The 24,837-nt window shown below is 36.3% G+C and overlaps 1 protein-coding gene across 9 annotated transcripts in view; it reads left to right on the plus strand.

Annotated features, from left to right (window-relative positions):
* Positions 1-24,837, plus strand: part of FBXW7 (F-box and WD repeat domain containing 7) — a 165,475-nt gene that overhangs the window by 40,690 nt on the left and 99,948 nt on the right. For 2 of the 9 annotated variants that reach the window (XM_036242021.1, XM_036242020.1), the window contains exon 2: positions 21,776-22,598. The exons of 5 other annotated variants lie outside the window; for them this stretch is intronic. In XM_036242021.1, the coding sequence (XP_036097914.1) occupies positions 22,461-22,598 (138 nt within the window). In that variant the 5' untranslated portion in view covers positions 21,776-22,460. Of the gene's footprint in view, positions 1-20,367; positions 20,386-21,775; positions 22,599-24,837 lie in introns of those variants that run through there. 2 more of the 9 variants (XM_036242022.1, XM_036242025.1) reach the window with 2 other exon arrangements.

The raw sequence follows: 24,837 nt of genomic DNA on the forward strand, positions 1-24,837 counted from the left end.
ACCTCTTACTCAGCTATTTGGAATATACTTTTCATTGTTGCAGTAATTATTCATATAAAGTACTTGTTCTCTGCAGTAATGTTTTTCAAGTGTGGTTCAGAGGTCATTTGCATCTGTGTCATTCAGGTGGTAGGTAAAAGCACACATCTATATCAGAACCCATTGACAGAGTCCCTGTAATGGGATCTAGGGATTTTTATTTTTAAACAAGCCTCTCAGATGATTCTTATGCATACCAAATTTTGAGAACCATTGATGTTGATAATGTGCTGCTCCTGTTTTACCTTTCTGTGTATGTTGCCTGTCAGCTTCCTTTTCTCTAAGAATTGGTTTACAAACCATAGGTGACTTGTAAGATCATCTCTGACTATTGAAAACAAAGACTTTTGAGATAAAATGAGCAATCTCATACACTAATGGTGAAATTAGTACTGTAAATTCTTTTATGGTAGGCACTTAAAAGACATGTTTAAGTAGTATTTAAAATGTTCATAAACTTTGACCTAGTAAGCCTACTTTTAGGAAGTTATTCTAAGGAAATAAATCAGAGATCTATAGAAAGATTTAGGTACAAGGATCTTCATACCAGCATCATTTGTAATGGTGAAAAACTGGAAATGATTCAGTTTTAGACATCATGGAAATGGTTAAATGAGTTTGTTATATCCATTTGTTTGAGCCACCATCAAGCTTTAAAATGTCATATTGGGAAGAATACTGAAGACTAGGAAAATGCTCATGATTTAATATAAAGTCTCAAAAGAAGAATGTAAAATTGTACTTATATATATGCACAAATAGCATATATGGTATAAAGTTGAACCATATAAAATTGCCATTTTTTAGGTCAGTGAGTGGTTGAATATCAGCATTTTCATGGAGTTTAACCTAAGATGACATTAATTTTGAGAATATATATTTGTTGCACACAGTAGAGAGGGAGACTGAAAGGAGAAACAGTAAATTTATTAAGTGATTATCTGTGGATGCTGAGATTTTAGGTCATTTAAAATATTTCTTCTTTACATGTTTATATTCTTCAAAATTTCTAAGTCTACTATAATGCAGCTTTGTCATTGGATCAAGATGCTGCAGGGGTAGATTAATATGACAGTAAAATTAATATAATATAAGTGGTATTTTTAGTGCCTAGGGATAGGATTGCACATGACTGAGTTTGTGTAAGTTGAGAATAATTGAGGAGGAAGTTATTTGAGGCTGGAATAAGAAGAAAGGGAGGGACAGTGATGGAAAGTTGTGAGTTACAGGTGCACCCTTTTTGCTTTTCTCATGCTTAAACTTTTATAAATCTCTGAATTTATAAATGTTATATGTATGTTATATGTTGTGGGTTCAATCGCCAGTCAGGGCAATGAACATATCCTTGGGTGAGGATAAAGAAAAAGAAAAAAAAAAGCGTCCCTGTCATTTCCAAAACTCTATCCCTATACCTCTCCTCCAGAAACTTGCTCCATTATATATGTTATAAACCTATAAAATCACAAACTTTGCAGAAAAAGCCTCAGAATTCTGATTGAGATTATAGTATTTAGGGGGGAAAATGTTACTCTTTACCCCCAACCCTGATATTAATAATAGTAAATAAAAATCACAGTGTTAACTTTTCAAAGATAATGTTTAAGAATCTGATTGGTTTAATTTTTAAAAGTAAGCATAAAAGCAAGAACAAAGTTTTGTAACATTATTTTGTTTTTATGTAGAACATTAATTCCTAAATTTTGGAATTGACTTGTTGAATGTAATAGCAGTTTATCCTCTAAAGAGTACCTTCTTAAAATTCATTTCTTAGACTTGTATCTGGAATAATTTTTAGATAATTTTGTTGTAACAACGAAGTCGTTGATGCTGAAAAATAAAGATTAGAAGTCATTGCCATATAGCTGTTGCTCATGACATATTTTATAATATTAACTAACTTTTACTTCCTTCTTTATTTTTAATTCTATAACCAGAGCTTTATTAATGAGTAAAATGAAAAAAAATACTGAATTTTATTATTTTTACAATCTGTCTTGTTGGATTGGGACAACTCCCTTCCATTTATAAGGCTTCACCTCATTTACCTTGTTTTGCAACCATAAGTGAATGTCATATACTTGTGAATATTCACAGGAAGAGAGACAGAGTGAGATTGAACAAATCGAATCTTTAAGCAGGAGGGGGATGATTAATGGAGCAAGTTTCTGGAGGAGAGGTATAGGGATAGAGTTTTGGAAATGACAGGGACGCTTTTTTTTTTCTTTTTCTTTATCCTCACCCAAGGATATGTTCATTGCCCTGACTGGCGATTGAACCCACAACCTAGGTATGTGCTGTGATCGGGAATCGAACCTGGGACCTTTCAGTATACAGGACAACGCACCTACCGACTGAGCTACACCTGCCAGGGAGGGATCACTTTTTTCTTAAGAGACTGGTGAGAAGGAAGGAGGAGTAAAGAAACAGAGTCTTTGAGATTAAGATGTTGAAAATTGACAACAGCAAAGTTCTGAAAGTTTTACTCTCTTAATAAGGAAAGTACTTATTAGGAAGTATAAACGCAAGTTGTTTATAAACATTTTAGTTGGGACTGTGTCGTTTTCTGTCTTATCATAGTGGAACTTGTTCTTGATCAGCATTTTTATTTTAATAAGATAAACTTGTCATTTTCATCTTGAAAATTTTGCACAGAGGAGACATGTTCCCTAGTGAAAGTTTTGGAAAACAAATCATCTAACCTTAGGTAATGAAGAAAGAAAAACAGACTTTCAGAGCTGTTACTGACCTTTTGATAATCCCTAAACCAGAATTTGATTCAGAATGTTACAGTAATTAGCACTAACTGGCAGAAAGAATAGAAGATGATATGAACCATCAAGGTCCAAATGACACTTGATATGAAGCAGATAGGATATGATTTGGGTTTGTGGAGATTGCTTAGATTACATTGATTTACCAGGTTGGTATCTTTGTTCTGTTCAAGATATGATTTTCTCCCTTTTTCTGCCAGCTCCTGTATCTTTCCCTCTCATTTTCAAAGTAGTAGGCATACTCTCCTAGTATTTCTAACTTGAGTGAGTTGATATTTCTAGGATGCATATGCTTCAGAGCAGCATAAAAAATGCTTTAAAATTTCTTTAGTGTAAAACAACACTTCAAGTAAAAAATTTAATAACTTTCAATTTTTAAAAACTTGTATTACCAAAATTAAATTTTGATTAGGATTTGACATTCTTAAAATGTTAGAAATGTCTTAGACACACATTGCAGACAGAGATTTAAATGCTGAAGTCAATTTTTGTAGTTTTTCAAGTTAGTAGAGAAGTGTATTCTCTGTGACCAAGGTAGGTAGAGATTGCTTTCTCCTTAATAATTTGATATTTTCATAAAGAAGATAATTTCAAGTGTGCTATACTGTAAACCAAAACAATCTTTTCTAAGGGAAAAAAAGCCTGTATCATTCTAATGAATGTCATCCTTCTTGTGGTATTAGTATAAAATTAAAGAAACAGACTCAAAATGCTGGTTTTAAAAAATAGTATATGCTAGAATTTAAATTTAATTTTAAATGATCTTGAGAGAATTTTGAGGTGTATTTTACCTCTATTATTACAATTGGTTTTTTTGTTTGTTTGTTTGTTTTTGGTACATGCCCTTAGCGGGAACCAAACCTGGGACTCTCTGGTTCTCAGGCCGATTCTCCAACCGCTGAGCCAAACCGGCCAGGGCTCAATTGGTATTTTTTTAATGTCTAATTGTTATTCATTTTAGATATTTCACTGCAACTTTTAAAATTAGTATTTCTTAAAGCAAAAATGATAATGGGTAATATTTTGGTTGACAAAGTAGTTCCTAAGTGTTTAGCAGCAATAAAGGTTGACCTCTCAGTGCAGATTGGTTTTACCCTATACTAGCAAATACTAAAGAAGTTAATCTGGGTCTAAATAAAGCAGGTGGTGATGCTGAATTTCCTTCAGTATCATAGTATAGTCAGTTCTGTTATAAAGCAATATATATATCTCTGGAAAAAACGTAAAGTTCTGCAAGGTCAGACTCTAAAAATAGGGACAAGCCATTCAGAAACCTATGTACCTTTGTAATCTTTGTACTAATTAAACCAGTAACAATTCTAATAAAAAAGTTAATAACAGCTAAACATATATACCCAATATCAGTCAGCCAATTTTAAGTCCTGGAATTTATTATGCCTTCTTCTTTGAGATGTAGGTCCATGAGGCCATTCATTTCCACTGAAGATAAATTGTCAAAATTAAAAATTTTATTCCGGGGTATAGCCTTCTTTATCACTTCTTTCTACCTCTAACCCCTTAAAATAAATAAATATGGAGAAAATATTTCCATAGCTTCTTTATCTATACTTATAGCTTGACCAGATAGTTTAACAATGTGGAAAGCCCAGCAGTTCTTAAAGCCATTCACCAGACTCAGTTTGCTCTCTTCTACAGGATTTTCAGGTTTTTTGTTAAGGTCATCATGTACCACTAAGATGCTCTCTGTGAGAAAGCTTCTCCCTGATGGCTTTAAAGCATTACTGGGATGGAGAAAATTCTTTGTAGACCAATGTGACTTTCACATTATACTGACCTCATCCCTTAATGATGAATGAATGAACTAATCCCCATTACAGAAGGGTGTTTTGTAGAAAAACAGACTGCTCTCTCATTGTTTTGTCATTACTATTTCATGCACCGAACTGTCTTAGTGTACATTTATGTTTATACTTTTCCTGTGTTAGTGTCAGGCATCTCTCCCAGGGAGGGGTCGGGGGTGGGGGAGTAGTGTGGTGGAATAGGTGTACCAAGAGAGTGCTGTTTGTCTCTTGTGGCTTGTATAGCTTTATATTTCAAAATAGGCCATGTGGATTATGACAACTTTTGTTAGCATTGTTCTGTAATTCAGATAGTTTAGGTGTTGATTTAGGCATTATCATTACCATGCAGTACAGGAAAAGAGTTTTAGAGTTAGGCAGACTTGTGATTGAATTTGATTTAGGTGACTGGATTTTGGTTCTGTGTGGATAATACTAATTATCTTGTAGAATTATTTGGAAGATTAAGAGATAATTTATATAAAGTAGCACAGTGATCAGCACATAGCAGGTACTCAAATATGACTTCTTTTTCTAATGATGAAATTTGAGACTGCAAAGATTAAGGGACTTGCTCAGGGTTACCCCTGTACATACAAAAGTCAGATTCATTGACTACCATATTCTTTAGTTTTATATGGAGAAAAGCAAAATTGAACCTAACTATAGGTTCAAAATGGAGCTGTAAAGATATGTGCACATACTTGTGGGTGCACACATACATGCAGATTCTCTTACTGATGTAAGTAAAGGTTATTCTTTCTTTAATTGATTAATATGTTTCACTTATTCATATTTTTTCTATTTAATTATTGATGATGATAATAAAAGTTTGGTAGGTAGGGAGGCTTTTGATGTAAATTCTTATTCTAATTAGACTAGTGCTGCTTATGAGTGAAGGATGTGGTACTTAAGGTCGTGTCAGCAGTTTAATTCATTCCTGGTTGTACTCTTTCAACAGACTGTATTTTCCTAGCCAAATGATAATAGTCAGGCATTGGTAAATTCATTTTTTACTTTTTCAAAAAACATAGCCTCTCCCCAGGTAAAAATAAAACATAAAAAAAAAAAATACAGCTTGTTTTATACCACTGTGTTATATTGATCCTATGAATTTTCCTTTAGGTTAATTTATAAATAATATGACATTTATTTGGTTAATATGAAATTAACCCCTTTATATCTGTTTTTTAGTAAAACTTTTTAAGGTGGTCATTATTTTATCCTTCTGATTATAGATAAAAATACAGCAACAAAGATTATTCCTCCTCCATCCAGCTTGCTACATTTTAGTGTTAGAAGGAAGAAACATCCTCATTGTTTCTATAACTGAGATTTGTTCACATTACATGCAGTTGTTTACCTCACAGTACCATTTGCAGTAATGTCAGAGAACCAATGCATGCTATGGATTTCATAGGTGTTGTATGAGTTTGTAGTGATTGAAATTATGTTATTTTATGTTTTGAAATTTTAAGAATCAGAACTCACAAGGTTTGATATTGCAAGATGTTTGCCTTATATTAAAATTTTGTACTGTTACTTATAAAAATTGAAATAATGTACCCCAATTTGTATATAGTAAATGATTAATTTTGAAATCATGATAATACTATATTTCTCTTTAGAATCAATTGATATATTTGATTAAATCTAAGAGGCTTATGGTACACACCTATTCAAACTATTATAAAGAAAAATGCACCTTGGCTGGTTTGGCTCAGCGGTTAGAGTGTCAGCCTGCTGACCAAAGAGTCGCGAGTTTGATTCCAGTCCAGGGCACATACGTACCTCGGTAGCAGTTCATCCAGAGTGGTGTGGGAGGCAACCAGTCAATGTCTGTCTGTCTCTCTGTCTCTCTGTCTCTCTCTCTCTCTCTCTCTTTCCCTCCCTTCCTCCCTCTCTCCCACTCCCTCCCACTCTATCTGAAGATAAATAGAAAAATGTCCTTGGGTGAGGATTAAAAAAAAAAAAAGAAAAATGCTGTCCTGGCCAGTTTGGCTCAGGGGTTTGAGCATTGGCCTGCAGACCCAAGGGTTGCAGGTTCGATCCCCAGCCCCTGTTGGGGTCATGCTGGAGGCAACCAATCAGTTTGTCTTTCTCACATTGATTTTCTCTCTCACTCCCTCCCGCTCTTTCATTTTATCTAAAAATAAATGGGAAAATCTCTTTGGGTGAGGATTAATGAAATAAATTAATTGACTTAAAAATGCTGCTACTTAAACAACGGCATGCCATCAGTTTCTGAGGAGCTGAAATATGAAAAACAAAATGTGCCTCTAAAAAATCAATGAATATTGCAGGTGTGTATTCATATTTTAGGGCTCTTTTTTGGCAAGGAGCAAATTTTGTGTTGCAGTTGTTGAGGACCCAGCTCAATTCTCTATATATGTGCAACTGTGCGTTTTTTTTGTTCATTCATCTATTCCTTTCATTAGTATTTATTGAGTGTCTTTTATGTGCCAAAATGTGTCTTGTTTTTGGTCACATAAGATTTCTTCCTTCTTGGGACTTCTATCACTATCTTAAGTCGTAACACCAAACCTAGTAATTGTATGATAATACAAAGTACTTATATCTCCAGGTAGATTTTAAGCTATCTTAGGACAAGAGTATTGATTTTTGTTTTTTTAAATTTTTTTTAATCCTCACCCAAGGACATTTTTCCATTTTTTGTTCAGATAGAGTGGGAGGGAGGAAGGGGGGGGCGGGGAGAGAAACAAGCCAAATCGGCCAGGGCCAGGGTGTTGATTTTTACATGTCACATTATCTGCTTCATTGACTAGCACATATTCGTAATTCATTGTGATTTCTCGATTAATGAACTTTTGTTCAAAGTGTTAGGAAAAAGAAATAGAGCATATACCTCAAAAAAGAATCTATATGAGTATGCTGTAATGTAAAATATAATTGAGTTTGTAATTCTAAAATGAGACAACAAAAAATTCTTCAGATTGCTTATTGAAACTAGGTGACTTTGCAAGTATGGCCTAGTATTTGTGTACAAACACATACTTATCTTAATTTTAAAGAGATATAAAAGTCCTGTGTTTATATAGTAAAGGTGACATCCTGACACCTTATAGTTTGAGTTCTTATGGTGCCTTTAACCTTAGAAGAAATCTAGACAAGCTTGTTCTGCAGCTGCATAAGTGAATTACTATACTGTTTTGAACACTGGTTGTGTAATAGTGGAATGAAGAGTGTCTAAAAGTAAATTCACCGGCTTCAAGCTATGTGTTGTATTCCTAAATTTGTTGAATTTGCCAGATTTGGTGGGAGCAATGCATATTGTGTTGAATAGTTTCATTAGAACCATTAAGACATGCATCAGGCATTTAAAAATACTTTTTGAAATTGTGTCTCTCTTTCTTCTTTATTTTGAGATGATACTGTGATTGGAATGAAAATGATTGTTGAAAATAATCCAGCCCTGGCCGGTTTGGCTCAGCGGTTAGAGCATTGACCTGCGGTCCAGTGAGGCTCGGATTCGGTTCCACTAAGGGCACGTACCTCGGTTGCAGTTTGTCCCCGGCCCTGGTTGGGTCATGGTGGGGGCACTCGATATGTCCCTTTCATGTCCATGTTTCTCTCTCTTCCTCTCTCTCCCTCCCACTCTATCTGAACAAAAAATGGAAAAATGTCCTCCGGTGAGGATAAGAAAAAAAAAAAAAAAAATACATAAACGAAAATAATCCAGTTGACACTGGCCCATTGAGGGGGAATCTTCTTCTTCTCTCTTTTTTTTTTGTACATGCCTCTAGTGGGAACCGAACCCAGGTCTCTCTGGTCCGCAGGCCAACGCTCCAACCGCTGAGCCAAACTGGCCAGGGCTCATTGCGGAAGAATCTTTAGGAGAGTTCTTAGAGTAGCAGATCTTATCTGTAATTTCTTAATTTTTAAAACTCCAGTTGGCCCTCACCACTTTACGCTTCTACTTTTGCGGCTTCACTCTATGGCGGTTTTCGCCCCCCGCCACTTTGTGGTTCGGCTTTGCGGTTGGACTTTGCGGTTCGGCTTTGCGGTTGGACTTTGCGGTTCCGCGATAGAGTGAAGGAAAGTCAAAGCGCGCAGTGGCGACGGACGGCTGTATTTTCTTTATAAAATAAACTATAGATCTAGAAACTATGTACACCACATGTTGCTCTTAGAGTATTAAGATAGACATTCTCGTAACTACCACACAGCTCAATACACAGAATTTTGCCAGCTACCCTAGAAACTCCTCCACGTGTCCTGACTCAGTCATAGCCCCTTCCCTACTTCCTTCCTCTAGGCTTCTCTTACAGGATCCCTTCCTTGGGCTTATGATTCTCTCAGCCAAGTACGTCTTTCTGGATGAAATCGTTAATTTCAACCATTAAAAGAAAAAGTTACTATTTCTTAATCTCTTTTAATCTACAGATTTAGTTTTCATACCTTAAAATTTGTTTGACCTGTTTTTCATAGTCTGGATTTGACTAATTGCATACACATAGTTCATCTGTTCTTTTTATTTCTTCAAACTGGCAGCTGTATCCAGAGGCTTTATTAGATTTGTTTGACCTCTCTGTCCAGAGAGTGGTGTATTATACCATTAAGAGTCACCTATGTCTGGCATCCTTCCTTTTGTGATGTTAGCAGCTGTTGATATTCAGTGCCTCCATGCATTAAGTTACTGGAGGTTGCAAAATGGTGGAATTCTAATTCTCTCATTTCTTTTTTATTTACTAACAGAAATAATGTTATAAAGGAATGCCTCTTCTTATTTGCCATTTGAGTCCTTAGTGCTGTAGTTCATTTAAGAAAGGTAGCATAAACTACTTGAGCTATTAGGACCATATTTAAAAGCCAAAACCCTATAAACAACTATAATTTTTTAAATTTTTGATTGGAGAAATAAAAACTTGCCAAAAATATCAAGATTACAAATTTTCACAAATAATCTGCTATCAAACTTGATTGTGCTGTATAAATGCCCATCAGAGACAGAACTTGTAAGTGGTAATTTTACTATTGGTATTTTTACTCAATAGAAACTATACAGCAGTAAGAATGAAAATGAACCTATACAGATAACAATATAGACACATTTAAAAGTCATCATGCTGAGGAAAAAAATACCCCAAAACAGGCATAAGAGCATTATTTAATTTGTGCAGAGTTCAAAAACAGGCAAAATTAATCTATTGTGTTAGAAGTCATGATGGTGTTTATCCTTGTGGATGAAGAGGGATAGAAGGAGTTTCTAGGTATCACTAGATGGGGTTCTGGCATATCAGAATATTCTCTCTTTAAAAACCTCAGCTTTATCGAGTTACCATGAACATAAAAATTATAAGATATTTGAAGTACATACATGGTGATTTTATATACGTATACATTGTGAAAGAACACCCCCCCCCCCCATCTAGTTAACATCCATCACTTCACATATTTATTTGGGGGAGTCGTTGAGTACATTTAACTTAGAAAATTTCAGTTATATAATACAATGATATCACCATGTTTTATATTAAATCCTCAGACATTATTCATCTTATAGCTGAAAGTTTGTAACCTCTTACTAACCTCTTCCTATTCTCCCTAAAACCAACCCCTCTACTGCCCTCAGCCCCTGAATACCACTTTTCTACTTTGTTTCTGTGAATTTGATTTTTTTTTTTTTTGATTCCACATATAAGTGATACCATGCAGTATTTTTCTTCCTCTGTCTGGCTTATTTCACTTAGCATAATGCCCTCAAAGTCCATTCATATTGTCACAAATGGCAGGATTTTCTTCTTTCTCATGTCTGAATAATATTCCATTGTGTATATATTTATACCCTGTCTTCTTTGTTGATCCATCCATTGATAGACACATTGTTTCCATATCTTGGCTATTGTGAATAATGCTGCAGTGAACATGAGAATACAGATAATTTCTTTGAGATCCCTTTTTCACTTCCATTGAATGTATATACTCAGAAGTGGGATCGCTGGATCATAAGGTAGTTCTATTTTTAATTTTTTGAGGAACCTCCATACTGTTTGCCATAGTGGCCTTACCAGTTTACATTCCCACCAACAGTGCACAATGGTTCCCTTTCTCCATATCCTCCCCAACATTTATTATCTTTTGTCTTTTGATGATAGTCTGACAGTTGTGCAGTGATATTTTATTGTGGTTTTGATTTGCATTTTCTCAATAGTTAGTGATGTTGCACACCTTTTCATGTACCTGTTCACCATTTGTACATTGTCTTTGGAAAAAAGTCTGTTCAGTTCTCTTTCCATTTTCTAATTGGATAGTGGTGGGTTTTTTTTGCTTTTCAGTTGTATAAGTTCTTTATATATTTTGGATATTAACTCATCAGATACATGATTTGCAGTTATTTTCTCCCATTCTGTAGGTTGCCTTTTCATTTTGTTGATGGTTTTCTTTGCTATGTAGAACCTTTTTTGTTTGATGTTGTCTCACTTGTTAATTTGCTTTTGTTGCCTTTACATTCTGGTGTCATATTTTAGAAAAATCACTGCCAAGACTGATGTCAAGAAGCTTATCCTCCTATGTTTTCTTCTAGGAGTTTTATGATTTCAGGTGTTATGTTTAAGTCTTTAATTCATTTTGAGTTGATTTTTTTAATATGGTATATGATAGGGGTTCAGTTTTATTTTTTTGCATGTGGCTTTCCATTTTTAGTGATGAGATTGTCTTTTTCCCTTTGTAAATTTTAATTCCTAGAATAGAGGACTAGTTTCTAGAAGGAGTCATTAGAAGGATTCTAGAGTATCATAATGTTGTATTTTTTGATCTGGATGCTGGCACTTTTTGTGTGTGCATATTATATTCAAATAAAAAGGTAAAAAAAAAACAAAAAAAAACCCCAAAAAACAATAATGTTTTTCAGATTTGGAAAGCACAACTAGCATGTGTACATAATGACTTGGAAGCTGCTTATTAAAAAATGTAGATTGGGATTCAATGGATCTAGGTTAGGCTACACCCTGGTTTCTTCACTTAACACCTCTCATCCCACCCCTTGCAGTAATTTTGATGCAGCATTCTTTGGGAAAACCCTGTTTAAAAAGCATTCTATTAAACTTGGACTAATATGACAATATTTATTAAATTTAATAAATACAATGGTTCAAATATATTATGCATTTGCTGTTAAACAGGGACACAGCTAGGACATTAAAGTAAATGTCCAAAATACAGAATAGTTCTATAGCTTAGAATTCTCTCCATCCCTTATTATAATTTTTATTTAAAAACATCAGATTCTTAGACCTTTTCACTTCTCTCACTAAATAGGAAGGTCTTTCCTACCCCACTTTTTAACCTAAAGAGTTACCATACATGCAACAATGAGTGGAGAACTAAAAACCTGCTCTGATTCTGAATAGTCTTTTGGGCTTACTAAACGGTTTACTTTTAGAGAGCAGCATGTTATTGACTCAAATTTATGTCACAACTAAATAACAAATCACCACATATCATAAGTCTAGTGCCTAAACCTAACATTAATCTAACAGTGTTAACAATTGGCTCATTATTAGGTGAACAAAGCAAATTGGACACCAAATGAATGCCATGTATTCTAGAATAATTAAGATTTTTTTCTTAAAATTTAAAATAAAGCTAATGTTCATTGAATTAGCAGATCATCATTTTGGCATCAATTGACTGTGTAGATGATTTACCTAGGGTTCTTGTTAAAAATATACACAGTCAATTGATGCCAAAGATTAGGTAGATCTGGAGTGGGATTTTGTATTTCTTACAAGCTCCCAGGTGATGCCAGTATTGCTGGTGGTAGACCAAATATTGAATAGCAAGGCTGTACTCTCTTGTCTCTTCTAATTGCTTTTTTTCCACTTCTGCCAGAATAATCTTTTTAATGCATTGGTATGACAGTGTCAGTTCTCTGCTTATAGGCCTTTGGTGACTCCCAGTCTCAAGTTCACATTCCTTGTCATGACACACCAAGATTTTCAAGAGTTGGACCCTGTAGGTCTTTAGCTTGATCTTCTAGTCCATTATCTATCTTATTTCCAGCAATTTTATATCCTAAAATTAATTTAAGCCCAGCAAAGCCAATCATCTCAATCTTAACTCTATTTCTTTAATTTGCTACTTTTGTAATATGTTTTTTCTACACCACCCCAGGTTGCCACCTAATAGTACTTCAATACTCATTCAAACTATTATATTCTTTGTAAAATCATCCAAAGCCTCCCTGCAAAGAGTTAATTAGGACTTTTGTTCGTAGCAGTATGGTGGAATACCAAATAGGTACTATGAAAACCCTCTCAAATGAAACAACTAAAATGTCAGATAAAATAAAGATATAAATAGCTTGCTAGCTAGCTGGATAGATTTATTTAACCACAGTGTTGAAATGAAAAGGAAAAATTAACAATGACTAAGAACAAGAGACCCTGGAAGCTAAGAGTGGGAAAAGCCAACTTATGCCCGATATGGGGGATGAGAACCACAAAACCTGGAGACCTTGGGTTTCTCAGTACCGCAGGCCGATGCTCCAACCCCTGAGCCAAACTGGCCAGGGCGAGACCTTGGGTTTCTAATTTAAGGGCTGCCTCAAGTGCTGGAGATAAAGAGGTGAGTTAGAGGGCCACACACCATGCGGTATCTGAGATCCCTACATGCAGATGGGGCCCAAAGCTGCTCTAATTCTCACAACAGTCTTATGGGATGGAGGTGCCATTTTGCAGATGAGGTAACAGATTTATTTATTTGTTTGTTTGTTTGTTTGTTTATTTATTTTTGGTACGTGCCCCTAGCGGGAACCGAACCCAGGACTCTGCTCCGAAGGCCGAGGCTCCAACCACCACTGAGCAAAACTGGCCAGGGCTGAGGTAACAGATTTAAAGACATAACTAGGTAGTGGTAGAATTAGAATTTGTAGTGTCATCTAACTACTGAACCTGGGCTCTTAATCCCTGGGTTTTATTACCTTAATTTTTTTGAAGCTGTTTTACTCTGTTTGGCTTTGATATTGTGTTGAAATTATCTATTTTTATTTATTTTTTTATCCTCACCCGAGAACATTTTTTGTTCAGATAGAGTGGGAGGGAGAGAGAGGAAGAGAGAGAAAAACATCGATGTGAAAGGGACACATCGGGTGGCTGCCACCCACACGACCCAGCCAGGGCTGGGACAGACTGCAACCAAGGTATGTGCCCTTAGTGGAAACTGAACCCGGGTCTCTGGACCTCAGGCCAACGCTCTAACTGCTGAGCTAAACCAGCCAGGGCGAAATTATCTATTAATGTTCTTCACTGATATTATTCCTTATTCTTATCTTGGATATAAAACCATTGGCTTTGCTGGAGCTAGGAATGGTTTGTCTTGGACCACAATACTGTGGGATTTCTGCTGCCTTGGGAGTATGATTCAGAAGATAGAGGTTCAGAGAGACAGTTACTTTGTAAAGATGGATAGTGCTTGAGAGGCATTATAGCACAGTTTCTAAACATCATTTCTTCATCTGTAAAATAGAATCTACATCATATGTTTGTTTTGACAGTGAAATCAGATTTCATATCTAAAACATTTAGCAAGGCCTGGCACAAAGAAAGATTCAATAAATGGGTAATAATTATTTTGCAGTTGTGTTGAGAATTGATAAAGAAGCAAGATGATAAAGTTGGATAGCAAAAGCAATTTAGAGTATGTGCATAAGTTTTTGGTTGTGGGGTGCTCGTACAAATTACTGAGCCCCTTTGGTCCTGAAGGGGGCCTAGGACAAATCTCATATAATTTCTTTTACTTTGCTAGGGGGAAACGAAAAGCTCCCTTCCATTCCCCCTCCTCCAAGGGTGTAGACCCATTGTCTGTGGCCCTGATTGGAAGAAAGGCGATGATTAGGGGTCTGAAAAAGGAGAATGGTCTCTATCTTAGGAAGGGGCTTTTATATGAAAAAGATACTTGCAGTGGTATCATATCACTGTCACCTGTGCCTTTGATTTCTCTTGCTGATGCAAGATCTTTATTATGCCATGTTGGAAGACAGGTTGACCTAGCGGAATGGACATAAACCTTGGCTCAGACATACCTTGAATTTCAAACATGTTACTGAGTCTTACTAACTATAAACTTTGGGCAAGTAACCTTAATCCAAGCCTGTTTGCTGTTTTGTGAAATGACCTCAGGGTTCTTGATTAAATGAATATGCTGTAACTAGCATACTGTTGGTCTCTAGTGGGTGCTAGGTAAATGTTCGCTGACAGCATGAGTTCAGTGTAGCATCATTACTAATCTGCATATCAGACAGGCTTCTTCACCTATAAGATTTCCTGCTAATATTTTGGTTTCTGTATCTTGAGTCTGGTTTTTGAATTCCTAGAGTAGAAGGCATATTTTTATAAGTTAATGATTTCAATTAATTATTATTATTCTCTTGAGTTAGCACTGTGTTTTGTGTGGGTAAGAGTAATAACTTCAGAATGAAGGAATCCTATCCAGAAACTTGAAGATCTAGGACATATTTCTTCTAACAAATCTGAAAAGCAGGAGTTTTGGAGAGCAGTGAGCATTGTTACGGTCTTCCCGTTTATTTGAGTGGCCGAGTTTGGTGGTAAGATCCTTGGGCAATCCTCATTGTGATAAGGAATTCGAGTTGTGACCAACCCACAATGCTTCCTCTTAGTGTCAGATTGAGTGTACAACACAGCATTGTTTGTACTGAAATTGAGGATGTTTAGAAGTTTGGAAGTGTTTTACAACTACTGCCTTGTTAGGTTTATCCAGAAATACTGTTCTCTAACCTGAAAAATTTTAAAAATTTCTCGTCTGAAAAGTGACAGTTCATTACATAAGGAGTCTAGTTTACTGATTTAATCATCACAGTGTTGCTTTATTTCTACATAGATAGAGAAGATCTTTGTAAGAAAAATCGTGATACTGCTTACCATTTAAAAAATAACAACTCTCAGTCTTTACTAAGAAAGAAAGAAAGAAAGAGCAGTCTTAAGTGGATTATAAATGTTTTATGGTATTAGAATTATGTTTTAGATGTGTGGGATTTTCCTGATGGTGGTGATGGTGTGTGCAGACGTGTGTAATTTTCTTTTTCAGTTACCATAATATTGGCAGATTAGGGTATTGGTCGGCAGTAATGGAGCCAGGCTAGAATGAAATTTATTTTGCCTGGTTTCTACTATAATTATATAACATAATTATATATATAAAGATGTTTTTCTCATAATTTTTTAGTATGCAAGGCTATGTCTTTGGTCAGCATTACATCCCCAGTGCCTGGCATATGTCCCAGTGCCTGGCACATGGTATTTCTCCTTTTCAGTTTCAGTACATATTTTTTGAAACCACACTGGGTGCGATACAGTTAGGCAGTATCGTCCCCAATGTGTCCACTCAACCTTCTTGCTAAGAATTTGAAGAGGATGATGGAAGTCTGTCCATGAATATTGATTCTCTGGCATATTCATCTAAAAGAGATAATTGTTTTGCTTCAGAGACCAAGAAAGGAAATCTGGCCAGGAGTTACCTGAATTCTGAAGCACACATACCAACTAAAATTCCCAAGAACCCAGGCAAGGGGGCATCAAGCAGTAGCAAGTGAGAATAGCATCCCTACATCTAAAAAGCAAGTAACAAGAAGACAGTTTTTTCCCTTGTGCTCCAGAATTGTTGCCATACTAAAATTATACTTATTAAAAATGGAAACCCTATTAAAAAAAAAGACTCACCAGTTTTTTACAGATAGTAATTTTCTATATTACAGTTGTGTGCCTTTTCTGAAGCTCAAAACCTTCTTGTAAAATGTGGTGAGGCAGAGCAGAGGCCAAAGCTATAAGTATTTGAGTCAGTGCTTGCTTACTGTGATGGTGTCCAGGCTTTCTTTTCTTTTTTTAAACCTTTATTGTTGAAAGTATTACAGATACCCCCTTATCCCCCCCATTGACCCCCTCCAACCTGCTGCTCCCCTCGCATTACCCCAAACTATTGTCTGTATCCATTAGTTATGCATATGTGCATACAAGTTCTTTTGTTTATTTCTTCCCAACCCAACCCCACTTCCTCTGAGGTTTGTCAGTATGTTCCCAACTTCCATGTCTCTGGATCTATTTTGATTGACAGCTTATGTTGTTCATGATATTCCATAAATAAGTGAGATCATGTGGTACTTTCTTGTCTTTCTCTGACTGGCTTATTTCACTTAGCATAATACTCTTCAGGTCCCTCCATGTCATCTCAAAGGGTAAGAGATCTTTTCTTTCTTACAGCTTTGTAGTCCATTGTGTACATGTACCACAGCTTCTTTATTCACTCATCTACTGATGGACACTTGGGTTGTTTTCAGATCTTAGCTATTGCAAATAGCACTACTATAAACATAGGGGTGCATATATTCTTTCTAAATGGTGCTTCAGGCTTCTTACGATATATTCCAAGAAGTGCAATTGCTGGGTCAAATGACAGTTACATTTTTAATTTTTTGAGGAAACACCATATTGTTTTCCACAGTGGCTGCACCAGTCAGCATTTCCAGCAACAGTGTACTAGGGTCCCCTTTTCTCCACACCCTCGCCAGCACTTGTTGTTTGATGATTTGTTGATGGCGGCCATTCTGGCAGGTGTGAGGTGATATCTCATAGTCATTTTAATTTGCATTTTTCTGATGATTAGTGATGTTGAGCATTTTTTTAAATATGTCTCTTGGCCATTTGTCTGTTCTGTTTGGAGAAGTGGCCAAATAGGTCCTCTGCCCATTTTTTAATTGCATTGTTTGTCTTCCTTTTGTTAAATGGTATGAGTACTCTATATATTTTGGAAATTAACCCCTTATCCAGTGTATCATTGGCAAATATGTTTTCCCAGGGAGTGGGTTCCCTTTTCATTTTGAGGCTGGTTTCTTTTGCTGTGTAGAAACTTTTAAGTACATATAATGTAGTCCCATGTACTAATTTTTTTTCTTTGTTTCTCTTGTCCTAGGAGATGTATCAGTGAAAATTATGCTGTATGTGATGTCTGAGATTTTACTGCTGCCTTCATTTTCTTCTAGGATTTTAATAGTTTCACAAGTTATATTTAAGTATTTTATCCATTTTGAGTTTATTCTTGTGTATGCTGTTCGTTGGTGGTCTAGTTTCACTTTTTTGCATGTACCTGTCCAATTTTCCCAACACCATTTATTGAAGAGACTGTCTTTTCTCCATTGTGTGCTCTTGCCTCCTTTGTCGAATTATTGTGCATAATATCTTGGGTTGATTTCTGGGTTCTCTCTTATGTTCCATTGATATATATGCCTTTTTGTGTGCCAGTATCAGGCTGTTTTGATTATGATAGCTTTGTAGTATAACTTGATATCTGGTATTGTGATCTCTCCAACTTTGTTCTTCTTTTTCAAGATTGCTGTGGCTATTCAGGGTCTTTTTTAGTTCCACATAAACTTTTGGAGTATTTGTTCTAGATCTGTGAAATTTGCCATTGGTACTTTAATAGGGATTGCTTTGAATCTGTAGATTGCTTTGAGTAGTATGGACATTTTAATGATGTTGATACTTCCAATCCATGAACATGGTATATGCTTCCACTTTTTTACATCTTCCTCTGTTTCTTTTTATAGTGTTCTGAGAACAAGTCTTTTACCTCTTTGATTAAGTTTATTTCTAGGTATCTTACTTGTTTTTTGTTTGTGTGTTTGTTTCTTTTGCAGTGTTCAGGCTTTCCTTAAAGATGCTAATTTATTCCTGATATTTATTAGATTCTGTTTTCTTTGGTTTTGTGGTTATCAGCTCCTTATTAAGGTAGTAACTGCAGATATTGTTCCTTCTAGTGCAGTTGTTTATGTGGCCCTATCATATTCTTCATTCAAAATTCTATCTGCTACAGAGTGTTTCACAGTGCTGACTCCTCAGTACCAGGAGTTGTGGACTCTGGGAAAACTACCACCTTCCAGTTGTAGTGGAGAAATCAGTATTCTGGGCTTTAATCCTCCTGACTCTCTGATGTGATCGTATCTGGCATTTTCTACTTTTTGTGTAAGTAGAAGAGGGATGCTCTTGTATTCAAGACTTGTACTTGCCAATTTCAGCAAGTTCTGTGACACAGAGGAATAGAAGAGTGAGGGAAGGTGACTTACATTGCCAGATAGGGTTACCAAAACGTGAACAAAGAAACATGTCCAAGAGAAAGAAACATTCTTTACAGAGGTATAGACATAGTGAACATATAGCATATTGGTAGAATACAAGTAGATCAATATTGTTGGATACTGCACAGTTTTAGACAAATCAGTGTGTATTGAGGTGAGATCAGATTAGAAACATCTGGTGTGCTGTGTTTAGGGATTTAGGCTTTATCCTGTAAAATAGTAGCTTTCAAAAGTTCTGCAGTCACCCAGAGGTTGCCAGTTCTCTGTGTACACTGTTCTCTTCTTCCCTGTGCCTACCTTCCTCACAAGCTCTCTCTTTACCTGTTTGATATTTTGCCTTCATTGAGCAAATGTGAACATTCAGCATGTAAAAATTTTGGAAACTGCCACTGAAGTGTTGACATTTTGTGTTCCGGCAGGAGTATAGAGAGTAGATGAGAGGGTGGGAGACAAAATTAGGGGGAATAGTAGGGATGCTATTTACATAGTTTGGGCAAGAGACCTATGGCATCTACCTATTAAATACTACCAGAGAGGTGGATTGGTTGTAGAGCTACTTAAGAGGTAGATGTAGAAGGACTTAGTGATGACATTAGTGAGTGAGAGAAGCATGAGAACAAGGCAGAGATAGCTGTAACAGATGATGGGAACCAGAATGACTCAACCCACCCACCTCCCCTTTTTAACTTTCAGAAAAGTTCCAAGTACAGTACTAAGAAATTATATTGCCCCAGAACCATTTGATAAGTTGCCAGCATGATGCACTCTCTTCCCTAAACACTTGAGTATGCTTTTCTTGTAAACAAGGAAATTTTCCTGCATAATTACAATATGACCATTAAAATCAGGATGCTGGCATTGATCTATTATCTATCCTCAGGTCCTAGTTGTTCAAATAATATCTCATATAACAAAGATTTTATTCAGAATCATGGGTTTCATTTAGTTATCATGTCTCTGGAACAGTTCCTTATCTTTACTTTTATTCCTTTAATACTTTTGAAGATTATAGGCTGGTCATTTTGAATAAGGAAACATAGTTTGGGTTAATCTGATGTTTCTTCTTTAGTAGATACAGATTATGCATTATTAGCAGGAATATCGCAGAAGTGATGTCTTGTTACTCATTGCTTCCTATTAGGTAAACATAATTTCAGTTATTCGGTCTCTGATGTTTACTTCCAGTCTCTCTCAGTCTTTTGACACTGGGGGAACACTTAAAATAAATTCTGATCTTGAGAACCCCTATATAAAATTTATTATATCTACAGCTCATGCTATCTTAGCTCGATCAGTAAGTTGTAAATAAAATAATTCATTGATAATTGTCAGTGCTTTTTTGACTAGAGAATACTCTTTTTCTGTGAATCTATTTGTATTGGCAAATTCATTAGCCTTTTTTGTGTAGTTTCCCTTCTCACAAAGGATGTCAGGTGTAATATAAGTTAGTAGAGCAATTAGAGGAAACTTCAGTTCGTTTTTTCTTACTTCACTACTTTATGTTTTTTACCTTTTCCAGGGAGAACTTACCAAACCTACCACAGATTTCTACTATATGAGATCCAAATGAGATATAATAAGTGAAAATGCAGTGTGCGGCCCCCCCCCCCCCCATTTAAAACTAAAAATGACATTTTAGCCAACTTTTCTTGGGAGAAAACACAGTCCCCTGGTAATTAAGCCTAGCTTACTTTCCTTGAAATTAATCTATTTTATATTTTCATAAATTTTACAAATTCATAAGTAATGTAAAAAGTTTACATAACTAGCTTAAGCCAAAATGGGACTTAAGTTTTTTTAATGTAGCCACAGCAGATTCAATTTAAATAAAGATTATAAATTGATTTTAATTAATGTTACTTACAATATAAAAATTTCTTGACAGTGTTGAGTAGTAACTCTACTAAAATCATAAGCCAAAGCAATATGAATAAAAATATTGCCTAGGTATAACCCCCCCCACCCATTTATCTTTATTTTATTATTATTATTTTTTTAATCCTCACCCGAGGACATTTTTCCATATTTTATTCAGCTAGAGTAGGAGGGAGAGATTGAGAAGCAACGACGTGAAAGAGACACATCGAGTGGTTGCCACCCACATGACCCAACCAGGGTCGGGGACAAACTGCAGCCGAGGTACGTGCCCTTAGCGGGAACCGGACCCGGGTTTCTCTGGACCGCAGGCCGACGCTCTAACCGCTGAGCCAAACCTGCCAGGGCCCATTTATCTTTAGATAGAGTGTGAGGGAGGGAGGGAGGGAGGGAGGGAGGGAGGGAGGGAGAGAGAGAGAGATGGGGGGGGGAGAGAGAGAGAAACATCCATGTGAGAGAGACACAATGATTGGCTTCTTCCTGCATGACCCCGACCAGGGCCTGGGACTGATCTGCAACTGAGGCACGTACCTTTGACTGGAATTGAACTCGTGACTCTGTTCTCCAGGCCGATGCTCTAACTGCTGAGCCAAACTGGCCAGGGTGCCTAGGTATAATTTTATACAGGATTTTGAAAAAACATTTCCTTGTCTAGTCAATAGTATTGTAGTAACTATGTATAGTGCCAGGTGGATACTAGAGTTACCAGGAGGATCACTTTGTAAAGAATGTGATTGTCTAACCACTATGCTATATGCCTGAAACTAATATAAAATATATTAAATGTCAACTGTAATTGAAAAATAAAATAAAAACATTTTCTTAGTGATATGATCAGGCTCAAATGTAGACCTAGCAATTAGATGATTTCTTTTATAGGCTCACATATATGCTTTTGAATCTTAAAAATAAAAAAAAATTGTATTTACCTCTTTAGTGTGAATTTACCTCTTTAATGTAAAAATTATATTTATTTCCTGTGCTTGTTCTTTGCTTTACAAATATCAATTCAGGGTCAAACATGAGATAAGTGAGCACATACAAATTTCTTTTTCAATGGAAATGAGACCATTTCTCAGCTTGCTCCTGATGTTTATTGAATAAGAAAAAGATTGTTCAAATGTGTGAGGAGTTAAAAATTGCAGCATAATGTTCATATGAATAGCAGGATATTCTTTTCTTCACAGAAATCCAGAACTTCTCTGGGGCAGATCAGTAAAACTCATCTTGAATGTATAAGACTGCAGCTCTTCTTTTTTTCTCAAGTCAAATTCTCACAATCAGAAGATTCAGAAAGAGTTCACCAGTGATACACTTGTTGAAAGGGAAGGAAATACTGTTCAGTTTTGTTCTGCAACTTCTCCAGGTGGTTTCCAATAAGACTTGAGACTTGCTGATATCCTTCTACACGGAAGCCCAAGCAGCAGAGGACACATTCCAAGATTTCTTTTCTGTAACATGATGTTTTCCAAAAGTGCATTTTCCTTTTAAATCCAAGAATTCTGTCCCTTAAAGTCAAAAACATTTTTTTCATACTTTCCAGGGACTGAAGTTTAAGTGCTACATTGGCTACTTTCTACAGCCATTCTTTATTTTCAAAGTAGTCAACAAAAAGCTAGCCTTCTGTTGTCTTAAAAGGACCCCGTTTCAGCTCAGCCACCCTGTTGAGAACTTTTTCTCTGCTAAGCCACTGGATTTCTTTATGTATGTAGTAGGAGATGTTCTTTAAACATTCTGGAGTGAAATGACCTTTGTTTAATGAAGTTAAGCATTTTGTAGCATCTTCCAGAACTTTTTAATTTCATCCCAAGAGTTTTTGACACCAGATTACATGGATGCCTTCTGAGTCAATTCAGGTCCCCAGAGAAACAGATGTCAACACAAGATTTGATGTGCAGGAAGCTCCCCATCCAGAGTTGGCTATTGGAGTATTCTCACCATGTTCAGTCGTTTGCTGGGAGAAGCCTAGAGGAAGCACGGCCAGGTGTGAATGTTGCAGAGGATGTGAAGGTGAGGGAGCCGGGGGCTTTCAAGCAGCTCTGCTCCTCATAAGAGGTTCTGGCAAAGGGATATTGAGCAGACACCATTATGGCAAACCATACCTTCCTTATCCGATTTGGACTTTGACATTATCCACTGTGTGGACACCTTTCTTACCCTGCTCACATTTGACACCCCCCACTCAAACAGATGTGTTTCATTCTACTCTGCCTTTGGCCGATTGGGTTGGTCCATTATATGGATCACTTCTCACCTTTGTCATAGTCAGGCTGTGGCACCTCATGCTGATCCACCTCTCCTCCGCACACCCCCCACATACATGGGATCATCCTCTTTTTGGACTGTCCCCCCACTGCTGGACTGTTACCCTACTTCTCACATATATATCTGCTTTGCTTCACATAATGGCTTTAGCACTAAATTGTTGAGGGAGGACATAGTAGGAGGGGATGAAAGAGCCATCTGGGTTTCTTAAATTTGTAAATGGCTAGAATATGGTTCCATTTAGTGATGTGGAGAAAATAAGAGGAGGATCTAAGGACATAGTTGGGGGCAACGGGAGAGAAGTGTGTGTGTCTGTGTGTGTAAACAGGAGTTTGGGTTTTAAAATAATGAATTTAGGGTGATTGTGGGACATCCTAGTAAAACTCATAGGCTTAGTAGAAGAGTTTGGGTGGAGATAATAGAATTGGTTGTCATTAGCTTCTGTGTGATCATTGAAGCCCTAGGTTTCAAAGAAATTGCAGAGGAGGAAGGAGCTGGCAGTGAAAAACAGTGCTGTCTGAGGGATGATACCATGACAAGGATGACATCAAGGGGAACTATGGGGCAAGAGAGGTGTAAAGAAGGGAGTGTGCTTGTTCAACAATGTAAAAAGCTACAAAAATGGTAAAAGATCTATTGGGATTTAGCAACCAGTTTAAAATTTAGTTATAATATAGTAAACCCAGATTGCTGTTAGTGGAGTTGAATGGGAATGAAGAATTACATTTGACCAATACAAAAACACATATTATAAATAAAAAATAGATACTGTCATGTGGACTGAGAAATAGTGTTTCGTGTCTTTTCTAATAAAGATAGATATATATGATTGATGAAGCATGTGGATTTAAGTTTTTCAGTTCAAAATCATAAAACTTGAATAGTTTGCTGTTTGTATGATAATATTCTCCATATTGTTCATTTTGTTAATCTGCATTGCTAAGGATTTGTTCAGCCAATTTTGCAGTTTCTGGAAGATTTTCACCTTAAGTTACATATATGACTTCCCAGTTATCTGCAGTATAGGAGCTGTGGAACTACAATCACTCAAAAAAGTATGTGTTTTAGAAGCATTAATCTTTTTAATCACATATATTTTTTTATAGCCTCTGCTGAAAATAACAAGAAATTTGATAAAGATATAAAAATTATTTTAATGACTTAGAAGATAATTTATAGATAAATGTTAAGATCTATTTATACGTTATCAGTTTCAAAAGCACTACAGGGCAAACTCCATCTTTAAATAATGTGCTTATGCCCTGGCCGGTTTGGCTCAGCGGTTGGAGCGTCGGCCTGTGGTACAGAGAGACCCGGGTTCAGTTCCCACTAAGGGCATGTACCTCGGTTGCAGTTTGTCCCCGGCCCTGGTTGGTCGTGTGGGTGGCAGCCACTCGATGTGTCCCTTCACATCGATGTTTCTCTCTCTCTCTTCCTCTCTCTCCCTCCCGCTCTATCAGAACAAAAAATGGAAAAATGTCCTCGGGTGAGGATAAAAATAATAATAATAATAATGTGCTTAAAGTAACTGATAAAATATTTGTGGCCTGCTTTGAAGCTCTTCTTTGGTGGAGAAAGAATGCTCAGCATATGACTGGCTTTAAAAGGATTTAATCATTATTTACTCACTAAACACATGTTGTAGATACTGAAGATAACAGTGGTGAAAAGGATAGTTTCTGTTTTGTTTCTAATTGTTGAAAGTGTTACAGATGTCTGCCCCTCCCCCCCTTTTCTCTTTCTTTATGGAGCTTAAATTCTAGTGGGAGGAGGCAGATACAGTTGGCCCTGGTTTATCGCGATTAATTAGTTCCAGACCCTACCACAATAAATGAATTTTCGCAAAGTGAGATTCTGTATTTAGTACTATACAGTTGTCCCTTGCCACTTCCCGCTTCGACTTTCACGCCTTCACTCTATTGCGGTTTTTTCCAATACTATACTATATTTGGAAAAACCGTGACAGAGTGGAGCTGCGAAAGTC

Source organism: Molossus molossus, unplaced genomic scaffold, assembly GCF_014108415.1.
Source record: "Molossus molossus isolate mMolMol1 unplaced genomic scaffold, mMolMol1.p scaffold_m16_p_4, whole genome shotgun sequence".
NCBI lineage: Eukaryota > Metazoa > Chordata > Mammalia > Chiroptera > Molossidae > Molossus > Molossus molossus.